Genomic DNA, 18,919 nt, shown 5'->3' on the forward strand with positions numbered 1-18,919 from the left:
GGCCTGTAGCTCGCGTTTCTGCATGCGGGGGTCTCTCCATGCCACCCCTATGGCTGGACTAGCTTCTTTAAAAAATATATTGGCCACTGTGTCATCTTAAAGCTTCCTGTAGGCCCCCAGTGTTTCCTTAAAATAAAAACAGAGTGATCAGATCCTCAGGCAAATGTGTGCCGGCCGCCTCTGCTGGCCGTCAGGGGGAGGTTGCTGAGGGGCACTGGCAGAGGGCCTTCCTGGTGCACGCAACATGGTACTTGTGCTTTGCCTCAGCACCCTTCCTCACAAAATTCCCTATCCTCAATTATCTGAAATATACATTTGTGTATGACAATATGAAATAGGCTAATTAATGTTCAATCACTTGGACTTTTTTTTTTAAACTAAATTCAATCACAGAGCCGCACGTTTCATGAGAGTTGTCAAGGAAGATCAGCTACTGTTTCTAAAGCATTGTCATGATCCGTAAAATATTCACGGTTCATATAGTGTTGTTTAAGGAAAGTCCTAGAATTCAGGAAATTGTAACTTTGTGGAAGGTGGCATAGTCTCGTTAATGAGCTATATCTGTCAGTTTTAATGAGCACAAGGACTTTTCCCTGTTTATTTCTACAGAGCTTATCAACAAAATAGTAAGTCCACTGCTGTTGGTAGGATTTTCTAAGTTTTTCAGTTTTATTGCAAGGCTGCTACTGAATATCCAGTGTTAAAGAAAAATCACTAAAAAGTGTGTTATTTTTCCCTCCTTCCTTCCTTCCCTCCTTCCTTCCTTCCTTCTCTTGTGGTTCTCTACATAGTAGATGAAGTCGTTTGCTGTGTGTCTGTCTGTCAAACACCACTGACTTCACAGCTTATCAGTGCTTGTCAGTACTCCTTCTGGACCTTCCGCCCACTATGATTTGCCAGAAGGTGATTCTGACAAATTTGTCATGCAGCTGGTTAGTTAAGCCAGTTGGCAAAGCAGCCTAAGCCATAAAAATAAGCCCTTTGTTTATGTGCTGTGTATTCTCCAGGTTTGCAAAAATATTCATTGTCCTGGATTGCAACTGCTTTCTTCTACTTCACGAGCTCCAGGCTGTGTGTCCTCAGCAGGCAGCCTAACTCACAAAAAGAACCAAAAAAAACCCCAAAAAAACAACAAAAAAACCCACCCACACCCAAAGCTCAGAGAACCGAGTTTTATGTCTTTGACACATCCACAAAAAAAAAGTAGCAAACCTTTAAAAACAAAACAAACAAAAAACAACTTGCAGTATTCAGTTATTATCTTGTTTTGTTTCGTTTTTTTTTTTTTTTTTTACAAACTTACAAATGCAAAAGGGTAAAATCCTGAGAATCTGTGGACTTGTGTAGACAATGTGCAGAGAATAATTTTTTGACTCTGAAAACAGGGATAAAAGAACTCTTTTCCTGTACAGTTATTTTGTATGATTTTAAGAATAGACACCTTCAAATGAGCCTGGCCACAAAGATGCAGCATCAGGTGGCCAAAGGAAATCATCCTGTGGAGAATGATATTCAGAGATTCACTGGATCCATGTAGCTACTGTTAGCATACTGTGAACAGGGGCGCAGAAGCTGCTGTTGTCAAATTGCACAATGAGATTACAGATGATTGGAGATTACAGAAAGGGAGCAGACCCAGGACCCCACAGAGTATTACATGTTGAGCATGATACTGAAACAGAACCTCCTACTAATCCTTGTTCAGTTCCACAGTTCATTGTAGGGTTAGGCATGGGTTCACACATCTTTTTCAGTATTTGCTGACTGCTTGTGGGATGGAATTGTTTGTGGCTCTCCAGGACCCGGTCAGTGGTCTATATTGCAAGTAGTATTCTGGCTTTTTGTCATGCTTGAATTTTGTATTATATTTCATATTTCAGTTTGATTTTTGTTTTTCCATTTGCTATGTTAGCTGTTTTTTTTTTTTCTGTTTGGTTGTGTTTTTTTTTAATGTATATCAATTAGCTGCAGTATTTTTAAATTACTTTTTGTATGAAACCATGAAATTTATGATGAAAAAATCGTGTTGGTCCACTCATCTGGAAAGGAATAGGTATGCCAAAAGGATTCTCTGAACTATTTATATATAGGGAGAGCAAGCAATCTACAGAAACCAATAAAGTGGCACCCTGCGTCTCCAAATTAGCAAGCAACTAGAGTTGATTAAAACTGATATTGAATTCAGCAAGTCAGAGAGTTCTTACCTAGCACAATCTATAAAATTAATCAGCCACAAAATACCGCATGCAGATTGGCAAGCTCTTCATCCAAGAACTTTTGGAAAATAAGCACAACTGGCACTTCAGAACCCCAGTACATACGAGAACAATATGCTTTACAGCAGTTTGTCACAAAACAGCATGCATATTAGCAATTCATTACTCATTAAGACTGCCACATGTGCAATAAATGCACATACATATGATGATGCTATTCCTGGGAGTGCTGCTTGTTTGTATGAATCAGTTACGTCCCCTCTGTAAGTAAATACTTGTTTCTGGTTTCACAGATGCTATTTGGAGCGCAGCAGGCTATAAGCCTGCGCAAGAAGTTTGTTGTGATAGCTTAAAAGTGATTTTGGATGCAGCAGCATCAGCATTGCAAGTGCCCACTGTACCACCCATGGAGAACCCTAAGGAAAGTAACATGATTATCTCTTTGGATTGTAAGTTGTATGGTGAAACCTCAAATGCTATGGATGGCAGAGCATGATGAATTCCTCCATAACTCAGCACCCTAGGAGAAGCTTCACTGGGAACAAAGCTCCTGGTCAGTGATCATTATGAAAAGAAGATACGTGTTTCTCTAGCTCCAAAAAGCCAGTCCTCTTCAAAGCACTGTTGTTAGGTATCTCATTAGTGCTTCCCACACTGGTGTTCATAAACCTTCTGGTGTGCTGTACAAGCGCTGCAGAATGACGGAGCGGTACTCCTTGCAATTTACAGCTCTGGGTAAACAGTCTTCATACTAGTATTAAAAATTTCTGTCCCAGCTTGCTCCCGGCTAGTAGCCCAGGAGTTAATCTCCTAAGCTCTCATTTATTTAACCATGAACCTGTGCCAATACTGGAGGGCCTGGGGAAGATAATTTATAGACTTCAATACTGGATAGAGCTTTCTGCTATAGAATGTGATGCTGAAGGAGTGGGACAAATTTCTTGTCTGGGTCTGCGGTAGGTTCGGGCTGGACGATTTTATGCTGAGCTTCTGGAGTAACTATGTCTGCAAAACAACAAAATCCGCCATTGCGCTAATTGGCCTATTCCCCAGGTACACAAAGAAATTCTGTCAAAGAGTTGTCAAAACCTGCCTTATATCATTCTTGGCAGCTTCCAGCATCCTTGCACATTGCTGCAATCCCCAAAAGGGCTTTTCTGCATTGGGTGTGCACAGGATGCTTCTCTGAACGTCCTTCTGAATTGCTGTATGGGCTGGCGAGGCCAGCAGGACCTCTCTTGGTCAGTCTGTGTACGCCTAACCCTCCAAACAGGAATCGCAGTGGATGCGACCAGAGTGATGCTGGGGTGGATAGGTATACAGTCTACCCCAAATCAAAATGATACTTGCTATTGTTTAAACAAGTTTATAATGCAATATTTTGAAACAGTCTTGAACTACTAAGTAGGCAGTACTAAGTGTTGTTTGTTGTGGGCTCTCCTTTCTCATTAGTCCAGTCCTTCTACTTAGAGGATTCTCTAAGTCAAAGTCAGTTCATTCATTACTAGAGAGCAACATTTCCTTCTCCCTGACATTCAGTTCCCAAGCCTCAGAGGTACTGTGTGGTAAGACAGTGGATGGCTAGAATTGATTTTAGGAAATTTTTGTTCAAGATCATTGTTTAGTGTGTTCCAAGGATGCTACATCATACTTTATATAAATACAACCTCCACTTCACTGACATGTTTTGAATGTTTACTTTGAGTGATTAGAATTGAAGTAGATTTTGGTTTGGGGTTTGGGTTTTGTAGTTTTGTGTGTGTGGTTGTTTTTTTTTTTTTCCTTTTTTTGTTCTTTCAAACATGACTGATTTCATCTGGCAATTTAATTGAGAAATTAATTTCAGTAGATAACTCTTACGCTGAATGCCCTTTAAGGATAGAGTGTAATCATTTGTCTCAATAATACTGCATGCTTTGACTTTAAGCAACATAGTTAATTTAAAAGTTCTCATTTGTGCTTGGGCTTCAAATGAGTGCTAGCAGATGTTGGCAAGAGAAAGGAGCTAACCAGTGTGAAAGTTTGTGACCCATACTCGGTGACTTCTAGCAAGCTACAACATTACCCTGAAGAATTCTTGATTAAAAATCACTCCTCCCCTTTTTTGTTTGGTCAGCAGAACATTGAATCTAATTTTATGTCATTGTTGACCTAATTTTAGGAAGCTGGGTTCCTGTGGGGCCTGTGTGACTCCCTAGTCTATCTTCTGCGAGCCCCTTTTGCAAGGGAATAGCCAAGACTTGCCTTGGTGTCTGAGAATACCTTCATGACAGGCAACAGCAACATGTAGAGCTATTTTCTTGTAGGCTCTTCTTGCTTGCATGAAAGATATCCCCTGCCATAACCTTTCCTTGAGGTTTTGTATCTTTTTGTTCAGGCAGTGATTATCATGGTTTATTGCTGCTTGTAGTCACAGTGAGAAGCACAAAGGGAGATCAAATAATCTGAATTCCTTTGAATCAAATGCATTTCCCAATCATGCTTGTTTTGAATTCTAGAATACAGGCCCGCTTGAGTAGCTGTCATTATGATGTAACAGTTCAAGTCAATAAATATTAAATTAAATACATCATAGCTAACTAACCAAATGGTTTCTAGGAAAGGCAGGTGATTTTACTCACATCCTTATAAATTGCACAAACATTTATGCAAATGGGACGATGTTAAATTCAGCCCTTTTCCTCAGATCACAGACAATCCCTCTTTTTAAAAAAAAAAAAAAAAAAGACAAACAAGAACCATCAATGATTCCAGCAGCAACAGCTGGAGAACAGAACGAGCTAAAAGAAAATGCTCCATTCAGGGCAGATACACACAGCGCCATGCCTGCTCCCCTTGACACAGTGAGATGCCATTGTTCAGCTATAGCCTACACACTTGTCCTGTTTTAATGTACCTGAGTCGTCACTGCTGAATAGTATCCATTGTATGTGATAAGCTGTGAATAGGGGATGATGAAATGGTGACTTCTTAGAAAGGAGCAGAATTAATCTTCAGAATCCTCCATCCCTTATAAAAGGCCTTCTGACAATTGGAAAACTGACAAGTGTGAGCATTGTTAAAATTCATGCAGCTTGGAAAAATGCCCCATTGGATTGTCCATTTAAGCATGTTTTCAGGGCTGGAAGCTTTTACCTAGCTAGTTACAAATATATTGATTTTTAAAAAGAAATTATTGACCTTTAAAACCCTGGAGTCAGCTGCCTGGCTTATTGCAGACATTTAATTATTTGTATTCGCAGAGGCCTAGACAAGAGCTGGCAGTTTTCAGAGCTGAACTGTAATGATGATCAGAGGTGAGGGTTGGGTGGCGAAAGCCCTGTATTTAGACAAAATGCAATTAGACAGCACTGATTGCACAAGGCTGAGATCCCACTTGCAGGACATCGGTCCGCATTCCAGAGCACGGGACGTTAAACTTTGTGTCCTCACCTCTCCCACCCTCTTTCTGGTGCACATCACCTGCAATCTGTCAATGGGTTGGTTTGCACTTCCCTTCCCTCCTGCACCTATCCCATCCTGTGTCTGTGCATAGCACCAAAGTGTCAATGTGCCCGTGATGCCATGAGTGCCAGGGCTTAACACAGGCCATGGGCACGCGTCTCACTGGGGTCTCACAAGCTCAGTCAGCATTGGTCTGTGGTAAGACATGACGTATGCTTTCAAGCTTCCTCCTGACTAAGACAAAATTCATGCCTCCCAGTTTAGAGCTGTTGTCCTGGAAGGATCTGTTTTTGACTGAGAAGGAGAAGGGAAAATTCATTTAAGGATTTTAAATGAGCTTCTACCTGCCAGAAAGGTACCGTGCATTTTTTCTAGCTGTGATCACAGGTTAATAAAAAGGGTTTTTACTGAGATTCTTCATTAACTGTTTTCATGCTTCTACTCATCAAAAAAAATCTATGTTGATTAAGAGTTGTAAAATAAGATGGTGTCTGCATTTTATAAAATAGCTTGTGAGTCTGTAAAACAGCAACCAGCTCCCCATTCCTTCTCAAAAAAATAGCCACAGAAGTCGTCCTGGAGAAACAATTCAGACACACGGTGTCTTAACAGTTACTGATAACTTAGAAGTAGGTAAACTCGTTTAGGCCCTACCCTCCAAGCAGTTTTATTACTCACAGAAAGAGGTTTCTGAATGAGGGCTGAGCATTCATACCACTAATAGTCCTATTTACTAGAGGAGGACTGGGATATTTCTGCAGTGCCTTGTTATATTTACATTTTCACCTCAGAAAATAAAATAAATTGTTTCCTAAGTTCTGGCAGAGGAACAATTTTATGCCTGTCAAAACATATCAATTAGTGGTATATGAATGGGATATTAGTTACTGTGAGTACAGATCTGAAGGTACAAACAATGCTGTTAGTTAACTATAGACTGATGATAGATGAAATCATAGGTATTTAGTTGTTTTTCTATGGACTTTTATTTTTCCTTGCTCAGAAATATCAGCTTCCCATCCCCAGCCAGTTAACTAATGTAGAAGGCTTGGATCTCACATATCCCAAGTGTTCAGGGAAAAGAGGTTGGCACAATTTAGCATGGCTCTGAGTCCCAGCAGTTGAAACTCAAGTCCCCACCTAGTTCTACAGCCTTCAGTTTTCACACTAGTGATACGCTAACATCCACACTTCTTCCCTTCATTTTCTCTTTTCTTCAGTAGACTACAGGTTTCTCCAGTTTGGGTATTTTAAGGAGGTGTTAGCACCATGTATTTTTTATTTTAGTGGTTGTTGCTAGGTTTTTCCTTTTGCACATCACAAAATGCACTGTTTCTGCTGCTTTTGGTTGCCCACCCTCATGCACCAGCACTGGGAGACTAAAAGGCAGTGTGGATTCTGCTGACTTGACAAGACAACTTTATGGATATCGAACTGTCCACTGTAAGGTTCAAAATTCATGTTCTCTATCGCATTGCCACAGAAAAAATCCATTTGTCCTGCAGTGCCTCAGAACAGTGATTGACAAGACCATGAATGATGTTGAATTGATTTTGTAACATATGATAAACGTGACAGAGAGAACCCTCTCTTGCTATGGTATCTGCTCCCTTACTCCCCCCGTCTCCAGCAGGCATTACACCTGCTTTCATGGCACAAGGGTTGCAAGCTGAAGGTGCAGACATCCTGTAGGAAGATTTGGGTTTCAAGATTTTTATTTTAGTTCCCACCCACAGCATGGACAACTGGACAACCCTGTTTAGGGGAGATGACATCTGTAACAACACCTGTATATTCTATTTGCCACTTCATTTCATTCCATTTGCATTTATTTTCTTTTTCTTTTGTATTCATTTCTATTTTAATCCTTACTTCTTTACTGAATATTCCCTAGATCCATTACAAATGTGGGAAATGCTGAAAGTAGAGGAGGGGAGCAAATAGCTTATTTATTTATCTATTTATATTTTTTTCCCTTTCTTTTCTCTCTCTCCTCATTTCTTTCCTTCATTTGCCAGCCCACCTCTGCCTTTTTTCCTTAGCAGGGTTCATTTTCATCATCATCATCAGCGATGCTGCAAATGCCTTTTTCAGGCTGCAGCAAGGAATGCAGAGGCTGGCTGAGGGAACTGAGTTTGCCCTGTCAGTAAATCCTACCACGGTGCTGTGCAGGAATATTTGTCTCTCCTGGTCTCTCTCTCTCCTATTGCATAAAAGCTGTCTTTTTGTTTTTGGAATCCATAACAGTACATAGGCATTTGGCTCCAGACAACTTTATTCTCTCCCTTTGTGAAAAAGTGCAAAAAGAGAATTAATGGTCACATTTACCTTTAGAGCTACGGCACCGATAAATTTTTGATTAATGTTAAACTTAGTAGTTTTCCTTTTTCCCCATTATGGTATCTAGGAACAATATGCTGAAGAAAAATTTAAATGATTCAGGCATAAAAAAAAAAAAAGAGGAATAATGGGATGTTGTTGCAATTGTCCTCAGAGTTCTGAAATAATCAATAACTTCTCTTTTTTATGGATAGCAAGTGGTAGAAGTGCCAGTCACCTGCATTGAATCCTAGCTCATATTCTGTCATCACTTTCCCTTTCTTTTTTAAGTTTCTCTTAGCTTTTTGTGAGAAATATATTTTGAGATTAAATTCCCATGCTTAGACAGTGGATATGTTGAGAGGTAGGGTTGGTTGGCTTCAGTGACTTGTGGGGCCGGAAGGGAACAATCCCACTCAAGTGTGCTCTGCAGTTGTAATGTCCTGCACCAGCAGCCTGTATTATCATTTTCAAGATCTTGAATCTATTTTTCTAACAACAGACTTATCTGCACAAGTTAAGGGTAAATATGATATGGGTAAAACTGGATGAAATGACATGGTTGTTGTGGTATGCTGGAAGTCAGACTTAGTTATTCACTAGTCCCACTTGACTTTAATATTTATGGATCTGTTAATTTTTTTTCTTTTTTCATCAAATCTCAAACTTCATTGCAAGCAAAAATATTCAACTTAATTATTTTCAACTCCTGAGGTTTCAAACCCATTAAACAGCAGAGAGACTCGGTAATTGTTTTATTACTAATACTGAAAGTGCAATAATACTAGTAGCATCAGAGGACAGTGAGCAAAGCAATGAGGAAAAATGTAAAGGCACAAATAACATCATTAAAGCTGTTTCAGAAAAGATAAACACGGCCGTCAGGTTAATATTTCAGACCACAGATAACAGGTTTAATTAACTCTTTTTTCCATTTCCCTTGTGAAGAAACTAGCTGTAGAATTACTTGGCCTTCTTAGAAGTGCATGGCTTTCTGTATTGTTTCCTTTCCTGTATAATTAAGCTAACTATAACCTGATAGGTGTTCTCTGCAGTTCCCGGTGATGTGTACATTGTCTTTTCTTCGCCTAATGTTTTGGTCTGTTTGCAGTTCTGGTTGGGCACAACCTCCAAGGGCAGTAGGTGGGGATGCAGGGTTCAGGCACCTCCTGGGGGTACATGCCATTGTTCTGCTGCGTGCTACCCCAGCGGTGTCCCCGAGAAGGAAACCTGAACCATACCTGGGCATGGCAGGGTCTGTAGGTGTCTTATGACCTGAACTATGCCCTGGAGTTTTATGGGGTGATTTTCTAGATGGAGTAATTTGGCTGAGAATCATCTGGTATAACGGAGTTTGCTTGGGCTCACCATGAAGAGGAGGTGGAAGAAGAGAAAAGGGAAATTTGACCAACCAAAAAAGCAGGGAAAGGAATTCTGCTGTGTCTTCTCTTTGGTCCACCCAGTGCTTTTTTGTGTTCATTGGTTGCAAGACCACAGGGAATGAAGTAGAGCTAGGTTTGTACTATTCTGTGTAACCAGAACTATCACGGTGAAAAACTAACCATGTTTAAACTCTGGTCTTGGAATTGTCACATGAATAACCTACGAGTAGCTTTGTTACATGTTCATTAACAGCAAGGAAGAGATGACCTCATGCATCCAGATGAGAAAGGTTTCTAATCTCTTTAGATACCTACTTCATATGTTCTCATTCAATATAGTAGATATGATGCAGCAGTGATGGTAAAGTTGTGAGGATGTGTTTGTAACCAAGGCAGAGTTTGCAGCTGCTTTAGGAGCTCAGGCAGGATAGAATTCTCTAAGCTTGTGTTCTTTCCTACTTATTTGAGGATGCCTATTTAAATTCATTATTTCTACGTGAAAGCTTGCCTTAGAATGACCACATATGATTTGTGGAACTGTAGTTTTATTTCTCTTTTGGGTTGTTGTGGGTTTTTTTGTTTGTTTGTTTTCTTTTGTTTTCTGCTTTTAGTATCTGGCACTGTTATGATGTAATACATGCACATGTATATACACGTGGCACACATAGGTTCATATGATTTTTGAGTGTTTTATCTTTTTTTCAACTTGTATTGTTTGGAACCTAGAAAAATCTTGAGTCCTTTCACTGTAAAAGCTGGAAAGAAGTCTGTTAGAGTTGTGCATCTCATCTGCTGTTTCCAGCACACACTTTGCTTGTGCCCTTGTTCATCTTGACGCATTGGTCTTGTCCTGTATCTCTGCAGTATGCAAATCTGTCCTTTGCTGTATGGTTTCAAGTCATATGTTGCTACAGACTCCTGATGAACCAACAGTCTCAGTAACTGTGTACTGCTCCTGGATGGCTTTCATTCTGGTTGCTTCAGCCTGCGGATCGTGGTATTGTGCTCTCTGTCACCTATGAATCGCTCAGGTGATACACGCTTTGCTAGATGTTGCCCAGCATTTCTGGTGCCCTCAGAATAAGCACGTTTTTCTGAAATGCACAGCATTAATATGGCAAGGCTGGGAAAGACACAAGGAGAAGTAGTAAGTAAATGTTATGCATAGCTTGTAGAGAAAAGCCCAAAGTTCATATTATGGCGAAGATCAATTTCAGATGTGTCATCCACTGGTACCTCTCTAGAGAATGTACTCTTTGCTCTCGGGTTTCCCTTTTTGAACTGTTAGTTTCTTCATGCAGTTTCTTTAGCGTTGCATCCCTATGCTAGTCAATAACTCAATAACTAAATTGACTTAAAAACTAAAGGGAATACGTGCCTAGCATACTTAGTTTCCTTATCATTTTGGAAATTTGAATTACAATTACAGGAAAACAGACAAACTGATATTGAGTGAAAAGACTTTTCACATGTTAATGAAAGGAAGGATAAGACAAAAGTATTTTTCTGTTGTTTCATTAGTTGAAAGACATCAGCTTCCACAAATTCAAATTATATGGCAAAGCTCAAAAGTATGGGGAAAGCTACTTTGTGGTAAACACAGTATTGTTTTTATTTTGCTTGAGCAAGAATGGACTAAAATGGTGCCTCGGAAACTGCACCATCTGTGTTTTATCTGAGAAAACATAAAGAGCACTCTTTGCAATAAATAAAGAAAAAATACAATTTTTCATGGAAAAGTGATTTGCCCAGTCAGGATATAATGCCTGATCATAAGGGCTGGATGCGTGTTTTGCATAGTATGCGTACCTTTCTTTCATCTCTATGAACACCTCAGTGTTGGACTAAGATTAGATTTTATCTTAATTGGTGACTTAACTTGAGACTTTGTAACAAGAAGTTGCTGGAAGGCAATACAGCCAGTGTGTGAAATGTCCCATCCTAAAACTAGTGCCTGTGTACAATCCAACTTAAAATACCATTCTGATAGTGATAATAACTCTGAAGTGTTACCAGTAGGTCCTGTTTGCTTACCTTTTAACAAAGTACTACACAAAGAGGAGGAGGTAGCCTTAACTATGTTCGGTGTGTAATGAGCTGAGCTACAGCTGCCTGAGTTACAGTGCCATTAACGGTGAACCATAAAAGGGGCAAAGTGTGCTTGTTGCAGTGGAGAATGAAATTTTACCCGTCTTTGCACATCTGTGTGCAGGGACAGTATGCTTGGTCGAATAGCTGAGATGAAGGAGATACCTTCCCAGAGGTTGTAATCATGTGTTGATATGCTCCTGACATGTATAAACCTTGTTGATTGTTTGGAGCTCTTCATCTTTGCAAGGGATTTTGTTTCACTTCAGTTCTCCCTTATTTCTGTGGATTTCTCTTGAAAGCAGCTTCTACTTAGGCTGATTTTTTTAAGCTGAAGAACTTGGCTGAACCTTAATCTTTTCTGAATGGCATCAGTTATGGAATGAAATCCATTTAACTAACCACAGCAAAACTTCTGCTTCCCCTGACTTCAGTTTGTGGAGGTGAGCTGCCAGGAGAGACCTGGGTCTCAAAGCTGGGCCATCCCCTGCCACCCACTGAAGCAGCTGCCTGACCCCAGATACCTATGGGCTTAGATTTAGGAGCAAAGTCTGTGGCTGGCTTAATCTTTTTAGGCTCAGTCAGAGGCCTGGAGTTGAGCACCTCTGTGTCTTAGGAGAGTTTCCTACTGATATTCCTGTGTAGCTGCTGTGTGTCGTCTCACGTCCCTCGCCCCTGCAGTTACAGTGCTGGTGGGTTGCCTAGCTGGGAGGAGGCAGGGAGGACAGGCAGAGTACTGTGCTGACCTCTCCTTAGCACCATGGCTTATCTCCACCTCACTGTCCTCCCCAGTAAATAAATGAGCCAAGAGCTTGATCACAGCTAAATAGCATTGGAAGTGCATGTCTGTTTACTTCGGCAAAAATACCATGTCAGAAATGAACCCTCACAGAAAGGTGAGTGATAACCCCACACAGCCATGCAATTCTTAACACCTGAACAGTAGCCAGACCATTTTTTTCAACAACGGTATTAAAAGCCATACTTTTCCTTAATAACACATGTTGCAACAAAGAAGCCTCAAATTAAAGCATGTGTTCCTGCTTTGCAGACAGCTCCTTGCACGTGTGCTGACTTTGCAGCTGCTTCCCGCAGTCTTTGACTTCTGTAATTAGGACAACCGTCAAGCCAAGCTAATGATATTAAAACGACTTGTCCACGAGTCCAGTGTCATTTATCTCGAGGGTTTAATTTGCTGAGTATGGGGCAGCACAATGCAAGGTTTGCATGTGTGATGGATATAACTTGATTTTTTGCTCTTGTTGCCAAGTTACAAAAAAAAGTGTGATCACCGTGGGTTGTCTAAATAGACTAAGGTTCCACCTAGAGGAGCCATACTAAAGAGAACTGGTAATACATTGATGTCTCTGAAGAGAGGAGAAGAAAACAGAAAAACCCAACTTGTAAATAGGATGATTTCGTATTCTACACATCAGACAGACAGGGTCAAAAATAGCTGTTCAGGCCCCAGAGATTACAACATGTGCTACTGTAGCAAGTGAAAAAGAGCTTGCATGCAATAAATAGCTACTAATTTTAAACTAAATAGCACGAAGAGTACCAAGAGGTTCAAGACAGAATCACCAGAATCTGTTGTGGGAAGGGCATTGCAGGGTTACTTTCTATGGAAGCAATCTGATACCCTTGCAGTCAGGTATTGTACCCAAGTCCTAAGAAAAAAAGGTAACTTCAAAAAAAAAATTATATATATATATACACCAAAGTCTCTGTAGCGGTCCAAATGATTTGAAATAATCTTAAAGCATAATGCTGGTAAAATCCCTTTGTACCAAATGGAAAGCATGTACCATATTCTGATGGAAAACGAGGTAGGGTCCATGCTGACACATCAAGCAGTTGTTCTACCTCTTCCTGAGGATCCATACCAAGTGCTTTAAGTTCTCTAAAAAAAGAATGTGTCCCCCTAACCCATTTAAAAGACTGGATGGAGGGGCAGTAGCTAGGGGGAGGGCCCATTACTACCGTCATCCTCTTACTGAGTTCATTCCAAAACCGCTCTGTCTGTGGGTCTCGGTGGCTACCTGGAGGCTGAGTGGTGTCCAGGGCTGGCTGCAGGTGCCTGTCCTGTCAGCTCCACACATGTGATGGGAGTGGGACTTGGCACCGTCCTTGGGCAGAGCTGCCTTTTCACATCAGTAATGTCAGGGCAGCTCTTTGTGGGTTTCCAGTGCAATTTGTAATACACTGCTTAAAAGTCAACTCTTAGTAAGCCGATTGCCAGCACATAGGCGGTCTGAACAGATATAACGGGTAAGAGGCTGCAGAGAAATATCGTACAGCGCATAGGAAGCACAGGTACATCCAGGCGTGATTGCAGCACCTTCACAGCACAGAGAAGCTGTAAACCAGCCCAGCTGCCTCCCTTGCAGTCAGGGAGCCCGGGGTAAGGCTGGGGGGTGCACCAGCTCGGCTGCTCTTCTGCCTACCGAAATAGCAAAGCGCCCTGCTGGGTTCCCGTGACGGTGTCACCCTCTGAAGGTGGGAAAGCAGGGGCTCGACAGAAACGGAGCCCCAGCCGTTGGGCGAGATGTTCTCCTTCGAGCCGGCCCCCGACCCGTCCCCAAACCCGGCTTCGGCGCAGGGGCCGGGCTGCCCCCTGGGGGATGCCCCCCGCGGGACGCCCCCGGGGGATGCCCGGGTCCGGGGCTCGCCCCTGCGGCCGCCGAAGTTTGGGGTGAGCGATCCGCTTACCTTGTCCTCGCCCCGCGGAGCTCGCCGGCTGCTCTCCGTCCACGGCCAGCACGAGGGAGACGAGCGCCGGCTCCCCGTGAGTCATCCTCGGCGGCAGGGTGGGCTCGCTCCTCGCACCGGCTGCGGCTGCCTCCGCCGTGTGACAGCTGCCGGCAGCCGGCGGCCAGAGCCGCCCATTCCGCAGCCGGCGGCGGGCGGAGCGGCGACGGGAGGCGAGGAGAGGAGAGGAGAAGAGAGGGGGGAGCCCGGCGAGTGCCCGCCCGCAGCAAAGTCGCCGCCCGCAGCGGCGCCCGGAGCGGGGAGCGGGGCGTCCTCAGGGCACTCCCGGCCGGGGGCAGCTCCGCAACGCCGCCTCGCCGCCCGCCGGCGTGGCTCTGGGCATCCCGGGCCGGTGCCGGAGGCAGGAACCCGGCCGCGGGATCCCCGAGGGAAAAGCAGCGGCGGAGCTCCTTCCCCGGCGGAGCGGGAGGGATGCCGGTGGGAGCGCTGCTGGGCTCCGACCACCCTCAATCTGCAAAGCGCGCCTCGGCCCCGCCACCGCACCCCCTCACCCAGGAGTCTCTCTCTCTCTAGATAAGTTTGTACCCGTGTTTTTCCAGAATGTAGTAGGTAGCCTCACAGGGATGTGCTTGCCAAAAACACTCGCGTGTGGATGGGAAAGAGGAAATGCTGAGATGCCCGCTGCTTGCTGCTGGGTCTTAGCCTCTCTCACAGGGCAAGTGTGGAAGGCCTGTATGGGCTTTCAGAGGCTCTTTGCTAAAAATAGTTGCTGTAGGGTCTTAAGAATATCAGAAAGAGCTACGACCTCTGTGTCGAGCTCTGTTCAGATGCTCTGAATATTCGTCAAATCCATCTCCTTCTGAAAGGGCGGTGTTTCATAATCTGCATTTCCTGCAGTGTGAATGGCAATGGCCTTAATCCTGATTAATTGACACATATTTCAATTCCCAAAGTAAACTAGGAAAAGAAATAAGGCATAACAGCATAAAGGTGGAAGAGCTGAAATACGCATGCATTCTCGATTAGAAACTGAATTGATTTTTCACATCTACTCCAAATGATTGCACCAGTTAAATGTCCACTAGGAGTTCGGCCTGCTCCCCCCTGCAGAGCACGGAACAATGTTTTCTTCTGTTCTGGCGCTATTGGCTGTGGAGGGCCCTCTGAGAATGAGATACGAGCTCTTCAGATCTTTTTTTTTTTTTTTTTTAAACATCTGATTTAATTATATATATAATTCTGACTCTGCTGAAGGTACTAGGGGTTTGCCACCCTCATCATTTATAATGAAACAGAACAGCAGCCCTGATCCAAGAGCTTATGAAAAGTTTCCTGAGGCTGATGGGAGGCAAAACATTACTTTGTGTTTTCCCTATAACTTTGAACCACCACAGCACCTTTTTTTTTTTTTTTTAACCTTAAATTTCCCTATCTAATGTTGCACGGGCTCATGAACAGGAGCTTTCTCCTTTTACCTGTGTGTGAACAGCATGAGAAGTATGTGGAAAAGTGTTTAATGTGAACTCTCTGTGGACATAAATTCATTAGGAGAAAGGGGTCTCTGGCAATACTGGGTAGTTAGTGTGGAGAAGCGCATCATCGGGGAGAATCAGCTGTGTGCAGGACCTGTACTCACAAAAAAAAAAAAAGTGGAAAAGTGCTCTCACTTCTTCCACACTGGTCATTCCCCTTCTGTCTGTTTGGTAGTGAGTCAAGGATGCTCAGCAGCCACGTGAACCCTGCAGGTGCGTACCTGAGCTGTGCATTTTGAAGAGACCTTTAGTTAATTGAACTCATTTGTCACCGTTGCCAGTATCACTTGGCAAAACAATAACACATACATACCTGTTTCTGCTCACACAATTAACGTTTCTGTAGTCAGAAATTGGCTGCTTACCCAGACATTTACTGATGGAGGAAAAATGAAGCAGGTGGATATAATCAATTGTCTTTTTTTTTAGAGCAATTAAAGTGACTACAACTGGGATTTGTGCATGGCCAGGGAACCACAGACTCAGTAGATTATTCTGTAATGCGGTTCATTCTACATTTCCCATTGATAGAAATGTCATTATATACTAACTTGTGTTATCAACAGGACATTAATATTAATATCAAAATGAACATGGAAAATGCTTTAAAAGAAGGAAGAAGGGCTCACCTAAAATCTTTCTTTCTATAGCACTGTCCTTTAGATCCCCGAGGGGATACTGTGTTGGTTCTTGGCAAATTTCATTCTGATTCCAGCCTGTGTGGGAGACTGAGGAAGAGCTGACCCAGTCTGTTCCCAGCTGGGCAGGGGGAACACTGCTTGTGCTTTGGCAATAACCTTTTGCATCAGAGCAGCAATACGGAGTCAATTCTAATTTCAGTTACACCTGTACAGCGTCAGCGTCAGCATGTATCACAAGAGCTGCATAAGGTTGTTTCTCAGGTGCCTTTTGGTGGTACCCGTGGTCTGTTAATGACAGCATTAACGCATATGGTTGTTTGCTGGGGAGGTTGCTTGTCATCCTTCTTGCGAGCTGGCTGTGCCAGAATACTCCTTAGTAAAAAACAAAACAAAAAAAAAAAAACCAGTATAACTGGAAGCCTTTACTCTGGAGGTAGTAAACAAGTCAAGAACTAAATGCTGTTGTAAGGCAGGAGCTGGCAGGGTTGCATACAAAACCCTGTGGAGCGGGCACATCTGCCTGCAGCTGCCACGCCACCCTAGATGCCTGGTGAAGCTGTGGCGTCCGCATCACTGCGGCATTCAGAAACTGCTCAGGCACATGAGAGCGGGCGTCCAGCAGAGAGAACTCACTTTTAATCTGCATGTAGCTGCTGTGTTTTTCTTTCTTTCCTATGTGCAAAACAGTCTCTGGATACGTGAGTGGAGCAGGCTTAGAGCTGGTCTTTTTCCTTGACTTACTACTGAAAGCCACAAAACCACCTGAGTGCAGAACCACTTGTTGGGTTGGTCTGTTTAGCTTCATCTTTCAAGTAGCTGGTTGCTTTCCAAGGAATGACTGAAATCTCTGGAAACCACTGCTTCTCCTGTGTTCTTCTGAAGCAATACGAGGCATACACTTGTGTCTTCATCTTCCTCATTCTAGTTGTTATTGCTTCTCAGTTTCATCCCTGCATACCTCTTTGTTTTTAACTGCAAAGATAGAACAAAATATATATATATTTTTTTTTTAAATTAACGTTGTCTTTTTCTTCAGTTATGCTTTCAGGTTTAGTTGCAGCTAAGACTTCATCTGAAGTTACACTTGTGTCAAAATTTTGCGCTTCTGTCTAAGTGCTGAAAATATTTGTTATTTTGAACTCTGGTAATGAATTCCAAGCATTGGTCCTGATGCTTGACCTTCTGTATCTCCTCTCACAAGCATTGTTTTGAAGTTCAAGTTATGGAGCTCGAGTTCTGGAAAGTAATATAGACTTGAGAGAAACTGTAACCTTGGCTGTTAAGGACAAACCTGCTCCAGTGATGATCTGCTAGATACAGAAATCATTGATTTACAATGTACAATTCCCGAGTGCAAAGCCATTACAAAAGTTGTATTTATTTTGTCAATACTCAGTTTGCAGTCAGAAATATTACGTGGTGTTAGAAATGTATTCATATTCAAGAATCTGAACTGACTCTAATGCCACTATTTTTAAATGGTAGATATTATGCCCATAAAGTTATCCATATTGAAAAATGATGATTTTTAAAGCAGAGAAATGAATGGTATGAATGAGTGCCTGAGTTGAAAAGATGGCTGTACGTGGCTGCCACTGGCTATAGGCAGAGCTCTGTGTTTCTGCTTACTTTTAAATATGGGGAATGGCACTGAGGGAGAACCTGAGGGCCCTGTGGAAAACAGAACAGACTTTTGGTCTGCAGATGACTAAGCTGTAATGCAAACTGCCAAGAATATTTTGTGATTGCTGGAGTTGACTGAAAAGCTGAAATTTGTATTTCATAGGAAACTGGTAAAATTAAAAAAAAAAAAAAAAAAAAAGATGTTGTGAAAAGATTGAAATTAAAAAAATCATGACTGAGAAAATATATCTAGTTCATCCCTGTGCCACAATGCAGCTAAGCGATGTCATGTTTGGTTTTCCTGCACTGCCTCTGAATATGCCGCTGGTATGCATTTCTCAGTTGCCCCTGGCAACCTGTTCTCGTAGTTCATTATGTTTGTTGTTAGAAAGTTGTGGGTTTTTTTCTGATGCCTAATGCAGTGCTTCATCACAATACCCTGACTGTCATCACTTTTTTTCCTAGTCCTAAAGAAGGGAGTAGACGAATCCCTTTCTTCTTCTGCAGCACTTATGTCCCCCCACATCTCACCTTCATGAGATGGGCAGCCAGTCTCTGAAAACATTGCCCTCTCACTGTATCTTCACATGAGAAGGTGCTTTAGAAGTGATTCTCTTCCTGCAGAATATTCAAGTGAACTTAATTCTGCAGGGCTTTATCAGTGAATCAATATCCCTGAGCATCAAGGAGATGCTCTCCAGTTTCTAAACCAATAGCCTTGGTATATATCAAGTACCACATGATTTTACTGCATGATGAACCTGTGAAAAACAGATTTTGTAACATAGTTGAAATACTCTAGCTTAGTTCAGTTGCAGTTTCCACTGTGAAACAATATTTTGAGGTCTGAAAAAAATCCACTTGGTTCAGTTGTTAGGCTAGCAGGACTCCCCCCACACCTTCCTGGTTTCCTCTTGGAAACGCATCCGTTTTGGTTAATAAATAAATAAATAAATAAAATC

The 18,919-nt window shown here is 42.4% G+C and overlaps 1 protein-coding gene across 1 annotated transcript; it reads right to left on the reverse strand.

The window, feature by feature from the left end:
* Positions 1–764: 764 nt before the first annotated feature.
* On the reverse strand, positions 765–16,905 carry LOC310902312 (uncharacterized protein; the record flags this gene model as incomplete). Its single annotated transcript, XM_083843668.1, has 3 exons — positions 765–10,484; positions 14,162–14,666; positions 16,833–16,905. 3 exons carry the CDS (start codon positions 16,903–16,905, stop codon positions 10,328–10,330), a joined length of 735 nt encoding a protein of 244 aa, XP_083699794.1. The 3' UTR covers positions 765–10,327.
* Positions 16,906–18,919: the final 2,014 nt, after the last annotated feature.

This window comes from Anser anser (assembly GCF_964211835.1).
Source record: "Anser anser genome assembly, chromosome: 7".
NCBI lineage: Eukaryota > Metazoa > Chordata > Aves > Anseriformes > Anatidae > Anser > Anser anser.